Source organism: Pelecanus crispus, chromosome 3 (genome assembly GCF_030463565.1).
Source record: "Pelecanus crispus isolate bPelCri1 chromosome 3, bPelCri1.pri, whole genome shotgun sequence".
In the NCBI taxonomy this organism is placed as follows: Eukaryota; Metazoa; Chordata; class Aves; order Pelecaniformes; family Pelecanidae; genus Pelecanus; species Pelecanus crispus.
In genome coordinates this window covers 63,251,457-63,273,461 of record NC_134645.1, presented here as the reverse complement: position 1 = coordinate 63,273,461, position 22,005 = coordinate 63,251,457, and the positions used below count along the sequence as shown (strand labels likewise).

At 41.5% G+C, this 22,005-nt stretch overlaps 1 protein-coding gene across 1 annotated transcript in view; it reads right to left on the bottom strand.

The window, feature by feature from the left end:
- The window catches only part of SYNJ2 (synaptojanin 2), a 70,805-nt gene that overhangs the window by 11,712 nt on the left and 37,088 nt on the right, over positions 1-22,005 (bottom strand). The window contains exons 7-19 of the mRNA XM_075707269.1: positions 19,672-19,768; positions 16,258-16,430; positions 15,759-15,840; positions 15,392-15,541; positions 15,129-15,294; positions 13,632-13,823; positions 11,393-11,477; positions 10,019-10,159; positions 6,951-7,143; positions 5,053-5,211; positions 4,675-4,831; positions 2,511-2,628; positions 226-444 (exon numbers count right to left, since the gene is read on the bottom strand). Of these exons, the coding sequence (XP_075563384.1) occupies positions 226-444; positions 2,511-2,628; positions 4,675-4,831; positions 5,053-5,211; positions 6,951-7,143; positions 10,019-10,159; positions 11,393-11,477; positions 13,632-13,823; positions 15,129-15,294; positions 15,392-15,541; positions 15,759-15,840; positions 16,258-16,430; positions 19,672-19,768 (1,932 nt within the window). The remainder of the gene's footprint in view (positions 1-225; positions 445-2,510; positions 2,629-4,674; positions 4,832-5,052; positions 5,212-6,950; positions 7,144-10,018; positions 10,160-11,392; positions 11,478-13,631; positions 13,824-15,128; positions 15,295-15,391; positions 15,542-15,758; positions 15,841-16,257; positions 16,431-19,671; positions 19,769-22,005) is intronic.

The window sequence follows — 22,005 nt, the reverse complement described above, 5'->3', positions numbered from 1 at the left end:
CTATACGGAATAAAATTCTCCTCCACTCAGCCAAAAGAGCTGTTAGACTATTTCTTTTAAAAGGCTGATGAGAGATATTCAAAATACTTGTATTCAGTTTCTAATTAAGAACTCAACATGCAGTAAAGGAATTTAGCATACTACTTTCTAAAAAAAGGTAATTCTGTCAGAACAAAAAGGGAATTTCTAGTCCGTGTTCCTGAATAGATGACATCCCAAACTTACCTGACCAGAACAATAGTGCCATAATCCTCAAACATTTGCATAAGCTCTGTACGCAAGTCTTCGGGAAATTCGTTTTTCTCTTCAGGCATTGGTGATAGCAGATTTACCACTACTGTGGCATCCAGTGGTCCCTGGAAAGATGATACTTCCTGGAAAACACTCTCACGGGCAGCTTGATTAACTTCCTGAACTTCCACTTCTACAATAGCTAACACTGGCCTACATGAAACAAAGGAGAAATGCGTATTTAACATTAAGATCGATATCACCCAATAGGAAATGCTTATGTAAAATTAAAATCAATGTCAAGCAGTAGGACAGGTAAGAACTTAGTTGTGTGAAGGACAAACAGTGTCTTGTTTAAACTCTATACATCTACGATCATTTTTAACTCCACAATGTCCAATCTCATTGCAAATATTTAATTAAGCCTGCTATACCTTAGAAGGAAGTGATTATTACGTATATTTTACACAGAAACAGAAGCGGAACAAATTAGTTCAGGTCTCACTACAAAAAAAGCACTATGGCTGGCAAGACAACCCAGAAGTTTAGAGTCAGTCTAGTGGGTTGTTTCATTTTTCCTGCAGTGGAAGATCATGCCTTGAGCCCTGTTAATTATATTTACCAGCCCTGCATTAGCTGAATGTAACAGCGAGGACACACCATAAAGGAATTAAAATAACAATTGTGTATAGCACTTCTGGCAAACCTGCAGTCTAAAAATACCAGGATACTTCACTCATTATCAAACAGCTGTTTCCCAAAACATCTATAGATCAGGAAGGCAATATATTATTTTCTGTTAGACAAGGCCACATAAAGATGTTTTCTTCCAAGGTACTCTAAGTGTATAATGTGGTTATGTAGCAAACATATGTCAATCCATCACATTATAAGCAGTAAACACTGCAAACTTGCTTCTTCAGCCATTTCTTACAAACAACCTCTCTGTGTGTTAGATCTAAATAAAATGGAGAAAGCTGTCTGAAAGAGTAAGGCTTGTCTCATCTCAGTGGATGCAATCCACATTCTCAGATTTCCACCTGCACATACACACAAAGCAGTAACTGGGATGGCTGCTCTTCTAACCGTGTCAAAATTGCTGCCTCCTACTTGCAATAGAGCAGGCTCTGGAATACGCATTACCAGAACATATGAAAGCAACAACAGCAGAGCTAGAAAGGAATAGTAAAGGGGAAAAAATGTATAGGAAGCGTTAACTATTTCTATAAGCACAGTGAATCATAATGCATTTCCATATGTCACAAAGATATAGCTAAGCCCTTTTTCCAGCACAAACCTTGGGAAAGCAAACCTGCTGACTGTAATTAAAAAGCAGTTTTTGCAGTCAAGTTTGCGGAAATAGAAAACCAATGTACAACAGCCATGTTTCACAGATTGCATCCTCAGGGTCCTGTACAATGCGTGCAGCAGTTCCACTGTGCTTTGCAGAACGCAGCAATGTCAAAGCCTTGACACAGAGAAATTGATTGCAAGAGGCATGTTCCTCCATTGCTGGAGGAATACAGAACAGTCCTCGCGTGCAAGAGCGCCATGAGAAGCACAGAGCCAGCTACTGTGGACCACTGAGTGCTGCTATGAGGAACAATATTGTGGCATTTCCACAGGGCATGCAAGGGGTGAGACAAAGATTATTCTTTGTGCAAGGGAGCTTTCAAGGTGTATTTATGACAGAATTTGTTTCAGGGAAGTGAAGCTGTGATAAGTTTAACAAAGAAAGGTCATTCATATGCCTAAAGAGAATTTAGTGATATGGACCAACGAGAGGCATTGGTCTTTGTTTTTATCTCCTCCCATCTTCTTTTCTAAGGGAAGCCCAGAAGCCCAACACTTCACTACTCTGAAGAGGTCACACTTGGCCCTATGTACGTGGCTTACGCCTCTTCAGGTCACACAGTCCCAACTTCCTCCTCTCCCACAGCAAGCTGAGTGGGAGTCCATTAGAGCAGCTTGTTTTGGTATTGGAGCGTTTCAAACCCAAGCAACAGAAAGCCCTCAGTTTTCTATAATTGTTGCTGCAACTTATCCAACCCTTGCTGAGATCACAGTGCAAAAAAAATCAATACAGGACCGTAGATACTTGCGACCCTCGTATAAAACCCACCACGAGGGGAAAAAAACCCACCAAACAGATACTGAATGCAGAATAAGCGTGTAATTCCTGTTACTATCAGACTCAGTCCCTCACTCTGAAGGTGTAACTCAGTATGACTCATTCTAACCTAGCAACCCTTTCTCTGATTATTTGCTTACGACTTTACCTGTGGTCAGATGCTTGCAGCTCCGCTCTCCCATAGTACATCAAGGCTCCAGGGGTCCAGGTGTGCCTGACTTTAGAGTCAGCATTCAGATCGCTGTCTAGAAGATTGATCTCTCCAGCTATGAAGCACAAAACATGATTTCAAACTCACTCAAAGCTAGGTTTACTAACAGTTAAAAGCTATTTTATTAGGATGCACTTCACAGACCCTAGTAGTGGGAGGTGGGTTTTTTTTTGTTCTTGTATATACCATTCAAAGAAGAGCTTGTATCCTAAAAGATTTACAAGTTAGGGACTAGGAAAAAAAAATACAGAAAGGACACGGAGTGCAACAGACAGCTGATCACTAGAATAAGACACCTGCAAAATGGTTAACCTGACTGTCACCCAATCAATTACCTGTACAATCTGGGTTGACAGAGTCATATTAGTATTTTCCTCCTGCCCCATTATTGAGCACAGAAACAGACACTGTACTTGCAGAATACACTGCAAATCTGAATAATACATAGGGATTTGAGAAATAATACACAAGAGATGGGAGAAGGCAAACCCATGCAAATCCAACCTCCAAATACTTCTTTTGCAATGCATTAAGGTGACAGAAAGTGCTCTAGACATTATGCTAGAGTGAGGTATTATATTGCTGTCAATAACAGGAAAGTTTTTAGGTCACTGTTTGGGCTAATGGCTAACTCTATCACTTTTCCGTGGAGTTGAAAATGAGTTAATATGGAATATAGCGTTTCACCTAATCACTTGCACTGGGGCTACACTTTCTTCTCAGAAGGCAAATAGTCCTCTAGCCTACAGCAGCAAAAAGAAGCAAGGCAAAAGAATTAGAGCCAAGAGGCAGAAGAGCCTTGCCACCAGCAGTAAAGGAGAGGAACTCTGGCAGCGAACTAATTAGAAAAGCTTTGCAGGGCTGGGAAGGTGAGTGAACAGACATGGCATCAGCTATATACCCACATGAGCTAGCTGTGGGAGGCCTACAAGCTCTAAAGAAAGGAACCTAACTCAGCTCTTGCAGACCAGCTAGATAGGTCCTACGTTCTGTATGTACTCCATCAACAAAAGTCCTCCCAGGGGCAAGCCTTGCCATGCAAAATAAGGAATATGCATTGAAAATACTGAAGGGTTTTCTTTCTCCTAAAATGAAAAGAGCCAGCATGAAAGGGCTGTTATAACTTCCTTATTATGTCTTACGCAGTTTTTCTTTCCCAGGTTACATCTCTATCAATGGTTTTAGCTCCTCATTTTACTTTATTTTTCATACCTTAAATAAGAGTCAATAACTCTGTATCACATTGACATGTACCCTCTGATTGGCCTAGTTCTGCTTTGTAGTTTTTACACTTAGTGTACTCATGGTATGTCTTGGATTCCAAGCAGTAGTTCCCAGGCATGTGAAAAATCACATCTGCAGGCACAAACCAAATTACTTCTCCAGCAATTACACTTTTAATATGAATTTGTTCAGATTTTATAAACATTGGGAGACAGATGTACCGGAAACTGAGAGAATGGCTATGAAAACTGTCCCTGGATACGCAAAGAAATACTTTTTATTTTGTTATTGTAACATTTGAATAACAAGTGAAAACAGCCCTTCTGTTGTGCTGGCCACTCATGATCTCAAAGTACTTTATAAGCACTAATTAATGAAATCTCCTCCAATTCCAGAAACTAGCAGAAATATTCCTAAGAACTACCAAGGCAGAAGAAATTACAGAAAAGTGTTTATACGCCTACTGAGGACAACAGTTATAACAATCTAGCTGTTGTAACATGGGAATTTTATGTGGACTAATGATTCTGTTGAAAAGCAACAGAATTGATTTCTAGATTCCTACAGCTGGATTGTTTTCAATTCCTCAGCGAGCTCCCAGCACCTTTTCAACCTGTAGCAAGAAGCCTTTGTTCACACGTGCAAGAAGAAAGGGCTCTCTATCTCTGCCAGTTATTCCAGTGAAGCTGAAAGAACATCTGCTTGAGTAAAGCCACTGCAATTTGACTAAGCCTACAGGACATATCTAAAGACAGCTCTCATCCCTGAACTCACTAACTCCCTTCCTCACCGTTCACTAGATTAAATCCCCTTACGTGGGTTCTGGATGAAATCTAAAACAACTTTCAGATAAAGGAGGAGGACAGATCCTACACACCTGTTTTTTCAAAAGGCAGTTTCTTTCTCCACCAAAGCACTCTGTCAGTCCAAGCTGGGGTTCTGCACTTATCACTTGTATCATAAGCCTCTGAGCCAACGTCATATTTATATGTTGGTCCAAAATTAATAGTCCCTTCATGGAAGTCTTTAAAAATCTATGAAAAGAAATACAATCTCTTTGATTAAGTTACAGATGAGGTAGGTGCCATTGTGATGTATCAACTTCCTTGCAAAAAAACAACAATCTGATTTTTAAACAAATTACTACATTCATGTACTACAAACAAGGGTCTGAAAATGCAACTTTTTCACTCTCTCAAGGAATTAGACCAAGCCAACATGCAAGTATTCAAGAAAATGAGAAACACTGCCTTACTTTTCCACTGGATTTTTGCTGTTGCAGTTGATCAAATTCCAAAAGTGTCTTCCAATCTTGACGTTTGAGAAAATAGAAGACTTCCTCATATGTTAGATCAATGCGATAGTTAAAATCACCACACCAGAAGACGTAGTCATGTGAGAACACACTCCGTCCCTAGTTTAGAGGTACAGAATACTCTTAATGTTAAATCACATTTATGAAAACCCCTTTTAAATGCACTGAAACGTACAACTCAGTCTCTCTGAATTACTAAATACCAGACCTACTTGCCACATTCTATTTGTTAAAATCCATCTTGTGCTAAAATGGAATGGTTCCTTCACTATCTTCTGCATCCTGCTGAGCTGAATTTTGTAAACAGGGGTGTCAGACTCTGACCCCTGTTTCCTGAAGGTATGTCTAAGCTGGGACACCAGCTTTATATTCACAATTTGGCTATCATGAGAATTAAAATATATGTTTATTTCCCTAACACATTTCACAAACATATATTTACATACTCTAAATATAACACAAAATGTGCTTCTGGTACCAAGGCTCATTCAGCAACAAAGGTCCTGAGTAAGAACAAGCTCTAAATTTGATCTTACATGCATGTTATCGTTTTGTAAATGCATTGAAATAAAATGTCAATGAAAATTCACTCCAATTCTAAGTTTAACATCCTATCCTCTAACCAGTCTTTTTTTTTTTTTTTTTTTTTTTTTTCAGTTAAGCTATAAACCTCTAAAACCCAGAGATTCATAAAGGAAATGTTCCAGAACTGTGGCTGTCACAGCACTAGAGGGCACTCTTTATATGCATTATACACACAAGGTACATTTAGCTATTGTAAATGTAAAGGACATAAAATAGTTAATGAGGTATTAGAAGGGAAAACTACCATACGCGCAACTTTATGGCCATTTGGAACAGATATTCTATGCAGGACGTTCAGACTGTCAGTATTAGTTCTTACATAAAAAAGCTGATTGATATGCTGCATGGGCCAAGCCTCTAAACCTTGCAAAAAACAGGGAGTTAAAATTTTATGTTTTGCAACCTAAATGCCATTTTTTGCTGACTAACCAGAATATACAAACTGGTCTATTCCCTCCGTGGTTTAGGACCTCTCCAGAGAGGTCTGAGAAAGAAAGCATTGTGGAAATTAAAGCAACGAACATTAAGGGAAGCAAAGAAGCACTGCTACAAATCCCATGGGTTATCTACTGTACTGAGGAGACAAGTGTGAAATAAAACACTAGGGTGATTGATTTGACACGATTTAGGGGAAAAGTTATTCATACACACCAATAGTGCCTACTTGCCACACTCTGAGAAAAGCCAGCAGTTCCTTGACAGCAACACATTCATGAGGACAAAATGAAGGAAACAGAAAGTACCCTATCAGTGACCAGGAACTGATACCTTGTACCCAAGCAGGGGCAGCTAAAGCTCTGATATACTGAGTGACAGGAATGGTCTTTTAGGAACCCTTACCAACTACTGCCTGCAAGAGCTATCACTATCCTGCTCTCCAGCTCTAACACCAGTCACCTATACATGAGGCCTTACAGATTTGTTGGTTAAGTTGCACCGCTCTGAAAGATCAACTTGAAAACTGTTCGAAGGCAAGGACTTTTCAAGCACTGCAGCAACTGTATTTTTTGAAAGGCGTAGAACTTTTGTAAAGCAAGTGCTATATTGGGTGGTGTCTGGTCTCCTGTGAAACATGCTTCCTTTTCTATTTTTTTTTTTTTTAACATTTTCTTTACCGTTTTCTTTTATGCCCACTCTCCATGGCACTGAGATGACTTCTTTGACAACCTGTCATCAAAGACAGCCTGAAACCAGCTGTAAAGATACAGCCTTTGTCTCCAGTGTTTTCAGCATACATACACACCTGCACTTACCATTGGGAAGCTGAGTTTCTGTGTGATTTCTTTATAATCTTCATTCCTCTCTTTCACCTGAGTCTGCCCAGCAGTTAAGTGACTACATATAAAGCAGAAACTGGTACTATAGAACTGAAAACGAATGCTCACTGCTCCTTTATTTCCAGCTTTACCTCCCATTCCTGTCTTCACGGTGTCTATTGCTACATCCCTGTATTTAAAAAAAAAAAAAAAAAAAAAAAAATCAAAAGAGAAGAGAGTAAAGGGCTGCAGGGACAAACATTCAATTAGCTTTGACTGCAACATAAAGGAAAAGCCAGTTTATAATGCTATGTCTTCTCCCCTCCAGAAAGCTTGCTGCTATTAGGCGCACCTTTTAGTTTCTTGATGTTCATGTACTTGTGTTTCAAATTAAGTATAATACAATAGTATAGAAATAAGACTATTTGAAAGTATTTTCCTCCTCTTCTTTTCCCTTCCAAACAGACCTGCAAGACATTATTTCTGAAATACTGGGAATTTCTACAGAATATACTTTTCAAGTTTACCCTTACCACGATCTTTAAAATAGTGACAATAACTAAATTTACTATTATGTTTCCTTTTACTTTTGAACATATGGGAATCTGTTTTTTCAGACAGTTAACAATTTAATTAGTGTTACTATGTGTTGAACCCAACTTCGCAGTTGTTGCTGGATTTTTCAATCAATTAAAGAGCAACAGATCATAACCCATAATTTTTTAAATCAGCTGCAATAAAATCAGTGATTATTAGATACAACTATTTATACCTAACTCCTAAAATGAGTTCTGTACTGATGGCAAATTGCTTAGGTCCTCTATGTTGTTAATTACATAGTATTTCAATGTCATGATTAGTATATACTTTACTACAGAAAGATGACTTGCTTGGCAGAGCAGACCACCTGCTCACAGGATAATTTCTCCCAGATAGCCAGTCTACTCTGAGAATAAAGCATGCCTGTCTGATCAGATAAGTAAATGATGAGATCATTGTTGTAACCAACCCCAGCACCACGCAAGTCCTTCCCAGGGAGAACATTTTACTTTCCAGACAGAAGTCAAGCAGATCTGGACTAGAATATTACTGGCTTTAAGCAAGGGGCAGGGGGAAAACCACTAAGTCTTATGTGAGTTATTGTCAAGCATTCATGATCTCAGTAATGCAAGATGTTACAGGCTCTCTTTCTCACCTCCTCTTCGTTTTCCTCTCTCTTCCCCACCCCCCATCTTTTCTATCTTTTTTCCCCTGTTTATTTTCCTCGCTTTTCCTGACTGCAGAAAACCTCCAGAAAAGACACCCTCAGGGAGGCAAAAGAGGACCATCAATGTTTTCTATGAAAAGATGCGTTTCAAGCGCTCCAAAAGAAACATGTGTTCAGTCTTTTCACTCTAAGTTCTCCCTTCCTGCTGCCTGCCTACCCAACTGCTCACTGATATTTATCTGACTTGCATTCATGGCAAAGGTTATGTTTAGATAACCCACTGTACATTCAACTGCTTGTATTTCATCAATCCTTTCACTGCTGTAAAAGCTTCAGCTATTCTCTCATTTCATTTCTCTATTCTCTAACTTCTGTCCTAATCTCTTTATAGTCTCTGTAAGCACAGAAGCCTTTTTTTGCACTTCTGATCATTTTTGTTTTCCTTTTCTAGACATGGGAAAAACTACACAAGCATACAGGTCAGGTTTGATTATGCTCACATAACAAGTAGCAGTACATTAGCATTAAATGATGAAACTTGGTCACTAAAATCAAACTCTTCCCTTTTTCTCTTGAGTTTCAAAGGGCTACATACAATTCCTAGGCGTTTGACAGCTGCAACAGAGCCACTGTGCTGTTCTGCTTCTGATCTCCATTTAAACCATGCATCTCCTGCTGGATTACTCAAATTTCTTGTAAGCCAGGTGAAAAGTCAAAAACTGACAGAAACACTTCTCTTCTGGATTGCTTCGTATCACCAAAAATATGTACTTTTTAAAAATCATGTTGAAGAAAAATTACTGGGAAGCCAGCAATGCAAGACCATCAGGGTTACCTGGATTGCATTACTCTGCCTAGCCTAGAGCACTTGATGTTGCACAAGCTCTGCACTCATCTTCTCAGTAGGTATGAGACCAGAAGGAAGAAGGAGGCAGCTTTTGATATTTTAATCACAAAATGTGGTGGCCAATCAGTGCCCTTAACATGGAGTAGAGAGCGCTGTTTGGGTCACTCTAGACTTTAAGGACAGAGTGATGCCCAAAGATAGTTTGGGCTAATTACTCATTTCCTACCCATTCACACTTAGCCTGCATAATTCTTGCTCACGGCAAAGGCATTTCAATGCAGAAATCCCTGTGGCTTGGTACTCTTATCTTTCCTCTTTAATAAAAATGAGAATCTTCTAGGGGCAAGAGGAGTTTGATCAGTCTCCAGGGACATGGATGCTAGTGAGCTGAGGACACACAGCTCTGCACCCTGCTGACTAGGCACATAGTTCTGGTGCTTGCAACATCTAGGAGAGACAAACACTTAATGGGCCCTTATAGCTCTCAATTCTGTAAAATGTCAGGGGGCAAAATGGGCTCTCTTTTCCCCACCTCCCTTTCCACCTTTTCCACCATTCGTTTCAGGCCTGGAACCAGCCGTTTCCATATGGAAACACTAAGGACAGGGTTAGAAAGTAAAACCTGCCCTTCGGCAGAGGCAGGCACTTGCCTTCACTTGGTGCTCCAAACACTCTCAGACTTACTAGCTCAGGTCATTCCTTTTCCAGAACAACAGCACCCAAACAAGGTGCTACACCCTGACTGCCCACCTGGAGCATGCATGCCCGGCTTTGCAGCTGACCTGGAGGAAGATATTTGAGCTGCCTGTCCTTTGTGCTAGCCAGGAGGATGGACTCCAGACTACTGCTGCCTGGAAACATGTGTGTCTCCCACACTGAGTAGAGACCAGAATCCAGGTTTGCATAATTCCCACCAAGCTGAAAAATCACTCTCACCCTCTCTGGCCATACTCCAACAGCAGATGTTACTGAAGACACAGGTTGGGGTTTTGTTTTGGTTTCGTTTTTTACCTGATGAAGGGGACATGATAGGGTCGTACAAAGATGAAAAGACAAACACCAACAAGCTGTGCTGATGTCAGCTGAATGTAGCGATGAGTCCTGGAAATAGCTTTTTGAAGCTGCTCTCCCCACATTTTTCTATTTGTTGTACTGGAACAAACATAAAATCATTTAATGGAATCAAAACAAACCACATACAGTCAATCAAATGAGCAGATTAACCGTGCCTTAGGTTTACAAACATCCATTAGGCTGTACACATGCTGGCTCCAGAACTGGAAGTGCTGTAGGATGCATGGCAGAGACAGATAATACCTCCTTGTGAGCCAGCCCAGAGTTAGCAGGGTCAGTGAGCCCAGGCACAGCACACAAATATAGTTATCCTGCTTCTGGACGTGAGAGGGATTTTGTCCACTATGCTTAGAAAGATCCATGCTGACATGACGTTTGATATCCCCATTCACTGGGGGTAACTGGAAGCTGACTGTAGTAATCATAACCATAAAAACAAAAATCTGTGTCGATCTCATGACTTGTAAGATCTCTTGTGCTCACAGTGAAGAGGAGATCTTCTCTGACTGGGAGATGACTGGCTACCCACAGCTGTTGGCTGTTCTTAGCTGAAGGCTTGTGGGTGGGTGCATATACCTTCACTTCTGCAGAACTAGCGTTTTCTTATCTCCAAAGTCAACTAATACATGCAGCTATACTGCCAGCCCAGCAGCCATGTTAAGCACTGCTGTAACTTGTCATTCCCAAAACAGACAACTAACTGGTCAGCCTGATGAATCAGCATGGGTAACATTATCTTCAGGGTTCTATACCTATTCCTCCTTCAGATTCAAAAGGACGGGTATACACCACAGCCTACTGTACATGCTGACAAGCCAATCTCAGGCTTTGCCTTTAACTCCTCTAGCCGTAATTTTCACAAATACAATTAGCCACAGAGATATTTCGTTCATTTTAGAATTCCCACATGAATGCTAATTATGTCTGTAGTCACTGAGTACATTTTTCCAACGTTGGACAGGGGTTTAAGGACAAGCATTAAATCAAAGTCAACCACCAGAATCCTTCTCTGCCAACACAAAGACTTAAGAGACTTAGAAAACACAGTGCATTCTACTGTACAGAAGTTCACAGAGAAACAGCACTTTCAATACCATCCCAGTGCCATTTGTTAATGGAAAACATATTTCCAGCTACGATTACAAGCAACAGGCTTGGAAGGAAGTATTCTATACACCTGACCATACAAAGCACAACTCTGGAGGCTTTTGTTTGGCTGGTTCCTTTTGGGGAAGACAGTGCTCTTTTTTTGGGGGCTTTTTGGTTGTGAGCTTTGGGGTTTTTCTGTTATTTTGATTTTTTTTAACCTACCTGGCATTCACAATATTCCCTGCACTTAATTCAACCATCTCTTCAAATCCCACTGCAAATATGTCAGGAGGGCAGTTCTCATCATCTGTTGGCAAGAGGAAAAAGTCATATAAGAGTTACTATTTTGTTTTTTCTTCTAATGACTTGTTTTCTAATTTCTGTCAGAGATCATTCCTGTAGTTCTATCTTGTGTATCCCCTGCCAAGCTATACATATTCATAGCTTCTTTAATCTAATCTCACTAAACAACCCCTGCAGTTCCTCTGAAATTTTTTCCTGCTTTTCTCCCACCAGTTGGTCTCCATCTCTCTTGCAAGAAGCAGTTCAGAACAGAGCATTATATTGTAGCAGTGCTAAGATGAGAAAATATTCAATGTTCTCTCTCCCTCACCCCACTCATCACTAAAGCCACAGCATCTCACTACCCACCATCTTTCACCCACTTGTCATTTTACCCATGCTTTTCCTTTTCCTTTTCTTTTTTGACACTGATTGCTATGTAACTGAACTTACTGTCCACACACCAGTATGTCCCTTCCCTCTCAATGTCTTTAGTAAATTTATCTACTCATTTAAGGAAGTCTTTGAAGTTTCTTCTTATCTTCTTTCTTCTGAGTCTAACTTAAGGTTAGGTTAGGTCACTCTAGAACACAGTGACTCTCCCTTCCCTGGCCCAGGCCTGTAGATATTAACCTGGTATAACACCAAAGATCCAATGCTCTCATAAAATAGTGGGATGCATATCTGTTGACCTATCAGGTCTGTCCACTGCCTAAAGGGATTTTATTATTTTTGAAACTGTCATAACACCAAGGTAAAAGTAACTTAATTTAACATGAAGACCTAAATAGTAGACAACCATAGGAACCTAAATCAGACCTGCCTCAGAAAATAAGCATGGAGATGCAGCAACTCTCTATGGACATAAGGGTGAAACTAGCACACGACAGCTAGCCTCATTTACTGGCTTAACATGACAGCCACTGTCATATGTGCCTTTCCCATTAATAATTTTGGACATTTGTCTTTGAACACTTACCCATTGGTGTAGGCACTGCACTACATTACCACGAACACAGACTTCTGCATAGTCATACCCTAGCTCTGTCCATTCACATAACTCAGCCCCCTTCTAGAAGCTACTTAGACCTATCACATTGTGGCTGTCTGTACCACTTAGTCCTAATCCTCCAGTTTTCTCAGGGGAAGACTTGGCAAGGCTAGCACATGACAGGCTCTCAACAAATTTTGGTATCAGGGGCATAGTCATGAACTAACACATCTAAACTGTTTCTGAAACAGACTGGACCAATCACCCACCCAAGCTGCTCAGAGTACAGCTGTCTGCTCCTAATCACATATCCATGAACTCAAGCACTAAGGGTTCAAAGGACACAACTCATGTAAGTGGCCAAGGATTTGAGGAATGAATTCCTGAGCTTGAAGGTTAGGCACAGGAATATCCCTGTGATGCCTGCAGGAAGCTAAGTGTTCCACTGTAACAATAAAAGCACAGGTTTTGCCATAGTTTTGCAACCACTCAACTTTGAAATGACAGAACAGATGCTTTTCATTTTCCTTAATAAAATCTGTAAATCAATTACAGTACCTGACCTTGTTCCGTAAATAAGAAATTAAGCAGCCAACTTAAGCAAGCCACAAGCACAAGAGTTTTCTATGCTGCTAAAGAAAGGAAATTGCCTTCAACAAATGTAATAACTCTTTTTGTCTGAAGGTTTTCATAGTAACATTTCCAGACAATCTTGGAGTCCAGATTGTACAGGTAAGTTTAGCTCCAGATAAAGATCAAGGAGACATTCGGAGGACGCCTAAGCACATAGCTCCCACTCACAATGAAGAACAAAGGACAGAGATATTGAAGAAGAAAACAAAATATGGGATGCAGAATAGGCAGATACACCCCATGATGGTGTGAAAGAGACCTCTGAATTCTGACCTGCTGAAGGTTCAAAGCAGAGTCACCTAGCACAGACCCATGAATTACTCTGACTGTCAGGAGCTCTTCACACACACCATTCCACTGCTGACAGGAGGCAGCACAAGCCTACACGGGGCTGAATACACCCCTGAGAACTCACTCATGCGCTCCAAAAATGCGAAAATGCGCTCCAAGATGCACTGCCTTTGAAAAGAACAGCTGGTCAAATCTGTGTCCCAACTCACTGTCCCTAGAGATGCCAGCAAATATCGCTTACACATTTTGACTGTGAAGTCTTACCCTGAAATTCAGAAACTCCAGAGAGCTTGGGAGAATCCAGCAGCCAGTCTGTCAGCTCGCTGGTACCAAGGATGTTGCTTCTAAACTGCTTCCCTCCGTTCACGTTCCAGGTCCCCGTGGCAACACGAACACGCTTGAAGCTTGTGAATTCAAACTGACGCTCTGACATGGCCTTCAAAATACTTGGGGTTACTGACGGAAAAGGGGAGACAGAAAGAGGGTGTGTAAAAGAAGAAAGTTCTGTAAAAGGACAGAAAGCATACAGACAGCAGCAACACAGTCACTGTGAAATAATGACATTACCCCAGCAGCAACAACACAAAAGCTAAGGAATAATTCCAATGGCAATGGCAATAACTGCAAGATAACTGGGGCTGACGTCAGCAATGTGTCTTCCAGAAACCAGGTACCTTTTGAAAACTTGTGAAGGGCTGGTCACTCACGTTCAGCATGCATTTTCCTGCACTTCTTCAAGTAATAAGCAAACAAATTCTTTTTCCTCCCTTAAACTTTTCAGTTTAACCTACAGAGATCAAGCGCATCACGAGTTATGACTTAAATTGAAGCCCTAAGAAGTTTACAGTGTGGGGGGAAAGGTGGAGAGCAGCACAGAATCTCACATCAGTCCAAAACTAGCAGTGTCGTGGCTCTCTAGCCTGGTCAGAACTCCTCACAGGAAACCGTTATATTAATTTATTTTTGATGAGTATAGAAAATCAGCAGTGCGCTTTTTTTGTGTGAGCACCTGAGGTAACCTTAATCTTGAACTACCTGATTTGCATTGGCAGTCAGGCATAGAGAAAGCTACCTGTATTTTTCTTGTGGTCCACACCAGTGAACATCCCCAGGACTGAAGTGGTGCTGAATGGTTCATGTCTGTCCTTTTAAAATCCAGTAGTTCTCTGGGGCAAACTGACCACCTGATACTGCTTGTGGGTGCAATTACCCTATACTTTGCACACAAGTGTCTTCTCAGAGAGAACTAAGTTGGTTTATTCTAGATGGGTGCAAACAAATGTGTATATATTGTGGACTATCAGGGCCTGGAGTAAAGCAGGGAATCAATGAACGTAACAACATAAATGAGCCTTTAAAGATCCAAAAGGCTAAAAGCATGTGCAATCTGCAGGTCAAAAATAAGAAGATAAAAAATCTGAGCCCAAGAGACTACTTCCTCTAGACAAACTCAGACAGGACCAGACTGGGAATATAGCCCTAAAATCTTTCCCTCTGGTCCAACTCCTCTAAACTGTCAGAGATGATCATCATCAAACAGCAGGCAAACATACTCAGGGGTCCAAAACAAAATATGAGAAATAAGCACAGTGGAATTAAAACGCAGAGCTGTCCTATGGTCACTTGAAAGCAGTGTTTTAAACAACAGATTTGTGCAAGAAGTAGCTTATTTACTCATTTTTTCAAAAGGGTCCAATTGCTTATATCACACAGCTAAAAACAGAACACAAAAGAAAAGCAAAGGATTTACACTGGCCTTACCCAGCAGTGCAGTCTGGTCCATGAGCATCTTGCCTTTGTCTGCATATTCCTCGCTGAAGAAGTCACCCATGAGCAGCAACTCGATGGCTTCCTGCTTTACTGCATCAAAAAAATTCGACTGAATGGTGCGAGACACAGAGCGGGCGCCATCCTTGAGTTTCCCAACCTATATCAGACAAGAATCATCAGTGCAAGTGACACTGAAGAGTAAATCGGACATCTTTCTTTACTGGTGAATAAACAGTTTTGCCATTTTTCTTTACCTTGTGCTTCCCCTCGAGGGCACGACTGCCAGTAAATACTCTGCTCAGATTATGACCGTTGAGAGTCCACATTGCTTTGTAGGATTCCACAAAGCGCTCGATTATAGATTTAGAGTTCAACCCAAGGCTCTCTAATTGAGCAAGCAGGATCTAGATTAGGTGCAGAAGGAGAAAAAACAACGTTGTTCTTAAATGTGTTTTTGCTTTTTATCCTCAGTTTAAGTATTCCAGCCAGAACCATTCTGTATCGTAGAGCTGGCAAGACAGACTTGTATCACTGAGGCTTATGCCCTCTTTCCTGTCTTCCCCATGGAACAGACAATGTACACAGTACAGGCATCCACGAAAGGTCCTCTGACAAACTCACCTCCAGTGCAATGAAGGACTGTACACTATTAGTACGATCCAGGCAGTCCAAACAATTCATTCGAAAAGTACCTGTCTGCAGACTTTGATAACCAAACACAAGAGGAGGGAGGGGAAAAAAAAAAAAAAAAGGTATATTTTAAAATATCATCTAATCATGAGTGGATTGAACAAGATCATCAAATGTTCAGCCTGAATATACCCACCCACATTTTGACAGTGCAAGCACATTTTTATTCCATTAACATGTCTAATTACTTGACTACACCTGCAAAACTGTATTAGCAAATCCATGCACTGGTAATTTTCCAGATTTCAAACAATGGAGATGCAGTTAAGCTAAATGATCTATTTAGCACCAAGACTACCCTTTGTCTCAAAATTGTATTCCAAGATGGTCATTCATGCTCATGGTCCAAACACAGCAAGCAACCTGGGAAGGCCAAGACAGGTGGTGCCTGGCTACAGAGGGGCAGGGACAGAGGGGCAGGGACACTCACCGTGGACTTACATTCTTGCCCTTTGTGAAGATTCCAAAGTCTTCCCAGTGCAACTGCAGCTGAGGCCTCAGCAAATTTTCCAGTTTCTCAGTTTTCCCACCTTTTGCAAATTGGTGGTAGTCAAAGTTTATCATGGGAGTGTCTGCCGCATGGGAAGAGGCCCACAGTAGTTTCTGTTTAGATAGGGAATGAGGGAAAACAAATCCTGCTCAAGCCCCACTGTAAGGATTGATACCAGCATGCTCTTATCATTACTAAACTTTGACTGTTTATCACATTTTTAATGTTGAGAAGTTCATAGGGAATTTTGAAAGGCCAGACATGAAAAAAGTATCTGAAGTTCCCTGTTTGTTTTCTTTCCAAAAGCGAACTGGATTGTCAGACGAAGTTTTCTGCAGGGGAACTCAACTGCAACTGCAAAGTTTACCTCAGGATTGCTGCTCTCTGCACCTTGGCTAGTGGCAGCCCTGCAGCAGTGGGCTGCTACCTCTGTGTGCGCGGGTGTACGGCAACAGTGATGCTCTGGGCAGGCTCAGGACCAGGACCCCAATGGGAAGGCTGCTTAAGGTACAGGTGCGTAACAGTGCATGGGTGTATTTTTGAACTGTTCTGAAGTGCCAAGACATGGGAAAATGTGGCCCTAAATTTAGGTAGAGGGTGACTGGGAAGGAAGTAAGAAAGAAATGTCCCAGGAAACGTATTATAAAATGTTTGTGGCAAACCACAAAAGTGAAAGAAGAGGCACAAATAGCCTCATTATTTCATCTCCAATTTCCATGACCTCACATGCATTTCTGTAATCACCACAAATTTCATTAAGGTATCTGTAATAGATATGACAATAATACATCCTGCTCTCCATGACAAAGCCAGAGAGAACCGTTACATTATTAACTCTAGCTATGCAAGCCTTTGTCTATTCCCTTCCCTCCTGCACATTCTCATCTCAAGAGATGGATACTTTACTCCACTTGGATTGTGACACAAACTGAACAAAACAATTCTGATATTATGGTAAAAGTGTACACGCAGCAGTTACACCAGTATAATTGTATAAAGTAAGCCATTAAGCCTTCCCCACAGAAACAAATAAATGTAAAGGTGTTGCATGGTGTTTGGAGAGAGACGTACAAAATACATTTCACTACACTGTCACAAAAGCCAAAACACTTGGTATCTGCTTCTCTGTTGTCGACACCTCAACTTGCCTTTACAGCTGCTGGCACTAGTAATGCACTTGAGGATGATATGTACCTACTCCCTCAGTGCAAATCATTGTCAGAGTATTTGTAACTCTACACTACAGCATTGCTTTTACTGTACACATAATTACATCTGTTACAGGGGATGCTTACGAGAGGAAGAGCATTACTGGGAACAGTATTGATTTTTGGTCTGGTAACAGCTGATTCAGGTAACAGCTGAAGGTAAGTTTGTCCGTTACAGTTTTTCATTTGTTCCTGTTGCATAAATGAATGGTAGCAGTGATAGTCTGATCAAGAAAACCCAGCAGCAGTATTTACAAGAATATTTTGAACCAACTCTGGTAAGAATTATTAAGATTGCAGCAAGAGTTGGGAGAAGAAGAAGGAATACAAGCAAAGGAAGATGGAGAAACAAGGAAATAAACTAATGACAGAAAAGGAGAAAAGTTTTCATTCCTAATCATTCCCCTATGAATTACTTTAATTCAAGCCCTTTAAAATCAAAGTAAAAATTAACTATATATTCTTTCCAAACATCCATTCATTAAAACACAAAGGTAAAGAAAAGACCAAGAGGTGGTGGTTTTGAATGGATACAAAACTTCAGTTTCCAGTGCTGTCAGTCTAAATTCTTTCAGCTCACAGACTGCTTTCAGAATTGATTTATTTTTAAATATCAATAACGTTTAACAATTAAACCAGATCTTTATTTAAAATAAATGAATGAATGCAAGGTCTTTATTCCAGAGATGCCCTGTTTCTGACATAACCTCTGTTTGTATGATACTGGCCAGAACGCTGTCTTCGAGAATCTAAGTGTTTGATAAAATATCAGTATTAAATTAACAAGAAAAGTCAGATTTGTATCGTCCTAAGTTATTTGAGCATTTTGCAGGTGATCACCTCTTGCCCCTAAATTCAGTGTTTTTGCAAAATAAACTATAAAAACTATTTTAAAGATAGGGAAATCAAGAGATTATAGAAGCTTATCTCTGTCATGCAGAAATTCAGTAAGAAGCTGAAAACAGAAGCTAGGACCAGACTTCACTTCTGTACCTTCCTCATTACCTTGCAAGCTTTAGTCATAATGACTTGCTTTGGCCATGTTCTGTACAGGGGAAGACTTTCACTTTGTCGCTGTCCACTGGGGAAGCTGACAATCCTCCCCAGCTCTTTTGGAGGAGAAGGAAATTGTCACACAGAAAAACTGCCAAAAAACTCAAGACACTCCTTGTCTCAAGTACATTATTCCAATAGAAAGGGAAACAAATCAGGAACTATTATGTAACTACAATATTCATTTTGCTTAGTTTCACACAGTAATCATTTGATCTCAGAACTGTTGTCTTTCTTTACCAATGATAAATACATACCACTTACTACTGGTGTGTACTTAAACCATTCTTCATATTATTCTTAGGAAGATATACTCCAAAGTACCTCTGCCAGATTTCTAAAGCAACAGACACTTCCATCAGCCTCCAGCCAGATACAGGCAGCTATGCACTGCTGCAAACCCTGCTCAGTGCCAATCGCGGCTTCAAGTACACATTAGTTTTAAAATCTGGCCATGAGAATACTGCACTAGAACTCAGCACAGCTTTAATTCTACAATGCCTGACATCCTGAAAGCACAACCCAGATGCTTTCAGGTATTAGTTGTGCCTAGGGACATGTAGGGGCCAGGAAAACCTCTCTCTTTGTACACCAGACTGTCATCTGGTGCTCAGGCAGCCAATTCCCATCACAATCAGTGCAAGATAGCTGTTTTCCATTACAGTCAGAGCAAGACAACTTGCTTACACTCAGTGAGTCGGGGTCAGGGCCTAGCCCCCAAGCAGTTCTGGCAATCCCGTGAGGCACCTGACTGCACAGGTGACTACATACTATGACAAAGCTGACCACGATTCATTTTTTGCAAATGTAAACTACTCTTAGGAGAATTAGGGCAATTTTTTTAAAGTCTGGTTAAAGAGAATGTGCGTAAATGTGTGAAGAAATAAGCAGGAAGGCAGTGCTGGAAATTACGCCATGAGACTATGAAGCACTATTCTCTCAGTATGTAACATCTAGTAAAGAGATAACATCGTTTGTTAAGATATGCTATTCATCACCTACTGGGCCAGAAGGGAAACAGAAGAACATGGGGGCTCCGAGGAAATCAGCAGTTTAAAAAAAAATTAAAATAAAATAAAATTTTTGCTTTTACCTTAAAAGCTCTGTTGAGCACCTCCTCCCCTCCTCTGCTTCCCAACAGGTTAACGATCACTTGTTTTCCATACTGCTCTTTCAGAAGCATCATATGCCTGCAGCAAAAGTAACCATAATAAGTACTGAACACAATCATGTTATGTTGCTTACTACCTTTTTCAAAATACAGAAGTAGAGATCACTGGTTGTTCCATCCAGCAGAAAATTTCAGCCACAGTAGCTTATGGTGGTTTGACCCTGGCTAGATGCCAAGTGCCCACCAAAGCCACACTATCACTCCCCTTCTCAACTGGACAGGGGAGAGAAAATAAAATGAAAAAGATCATGGGTCAAGATAAGGATATGGAGATCACTCAGCAACTACCGTCATGGGCAAAGCAGACTCAACTTGGGGAAAATCAGTTTAATTTATTACCAATCAAAACTGAGTAGGAGAGAGGAATGAGAACATGTGTCGGGTAATGAGAAATAAAACCAAATCTTAAAACACCTTCCCCCCCACCCCTCCCTTCTTCCTGGGCTCAACTTCATTCCTGATTTTCTCTACCTCCTCCCCCCGAGCAGCGCAGGGGACGGCGAATGGGGGTTGCGGTCAGTTCATCACGCGTTGGCTCTGCCACTCCTTCCTCCTCAGGGGAGAACTCCTCATACTCTTCCCCTGCTCCAGCGTGGGGGCCCTCCCACGGCAGACAGTCCTCCACAAACTTTTCCAACGTGAGTCCTTCCCACAGGCCACAGTTCTTCACAAACTGCTCCAGCGTGGGTCCCTTCCACGGGGTGCAGTCCTTCAGGAGCAGACTGCTCCAGTGTGGGTCCCCCATGGGGTCACAAGTCCTGACAGCAAACCTGCTCCAGCGCGGGCTCCTCTCTCCATGGGTCCACAGGTCCTGCCAGGAGCCTGCTCCAGCATGGGCTTCCCACGGAGTCACAGCCTCCTTCAGGGGCATCCTCCTGCTCCAGCGTGGGGTCCATCCTGGGCCGCAGGTGGATATCTGCTCCCCTGTGGGCCTCCATGGGTGCAGGGGCACAGCTGCCTCACCATGGGCTGCACCAGGGGCTGCAGGGGAATCTCTGCTCCGGTGCCTGGAGCACCTCCTCCCCTCCTTCTCCACTGACCTGGGGGTCTGCAGGGTCATTCCTCTCACATATTCTCACTCCTCTCTCTGGCTGCAGTTGTGCAGGCTTTTTCCCCCCCCTTCTTAAATATGTTATCCCAGAGGCGCTACCACCATCGCTGACAGGCTCGGCCTTGGCCAGCGGCTGGTCCGTCTTGGAGCCGGCTGGCATTGGCTCTGTCAGACATAGGGAAAGCTTCCAGCAGCTTCTAACAGAAGCCACCCCTGTAGCCCCACCCCTACTGAAACTTTGACACGCAAAACCAAGACACAGCTACAGACATCTTCCTCAGTTTCCTTGCAAGCAATTATTAAATAGTACAAATGGTGAAAGTACACAATTAATGGACACAGTATTTTGTACTGAACTTAAAGAAGCAAGCATATTAGGAAACAGGCCCCAGATCTTTTATGTCACTGTTAGCTTTGATACTGCCCTTTGTATACTCCCATCTCTTGGCTGTCAGCCTGGGAACTCCATAGGAATGACAAGAAGAGAGGAAAACATGATACACTTCAACAGGAATTGCCCATCATCTTGCAAGGCTGAGCCTACAAAGAGTCAGCAGCAGCAATGGGGCTTAGGACTCCCATGCCAAGGCCAGAGAGGCACAAACACACATCACAGGCAACAGGGTTCAAACATCTCTGAGCTATTGCAACACTGAGACATTCACTCTCAATTAAATTAAGCAGGAAGACTAGTAATCGTAAGAACTGCTGCGCTGGATCAGACCAAAGGTTCTTTTAGCCAAGTGGCCTGGCCCAGATTCTTCAGGAAAAACACAAAATACGACAAGTATAAAGTGGTATTTTTTTTGGCATATATCCCCAACCTCTCAAAGCCTGACATTTAGGGACTCGCAAGTCAAGAGCTTTTAGCCAGATGCAGAGGCACCCATTCTCCCCTCAATAAATTTTTTTCAAGTTGGCATGCGTGTGCTACAGGAGCTGTGCTGGCTCATCAAGAAACAATTAGATCTTAAAGCCATCTTCCATCATGTCCTAACAACATTGTAGTAGTACTTAAGAGGAAGCTGGATAGAAATAGACAAGAAAAATAAAATAAACACTCACACAAATGAAAAGCTATTACATGCTGCAAAGCAACATGCAATGCAAAGTGTCAGAAAAACAGCAAGCACTCATCTTCTGGCGTGCACCTTTAACACCTATAACCAGAAATAAGCCACAAAGAAAACCATGCAAGCGGAGAA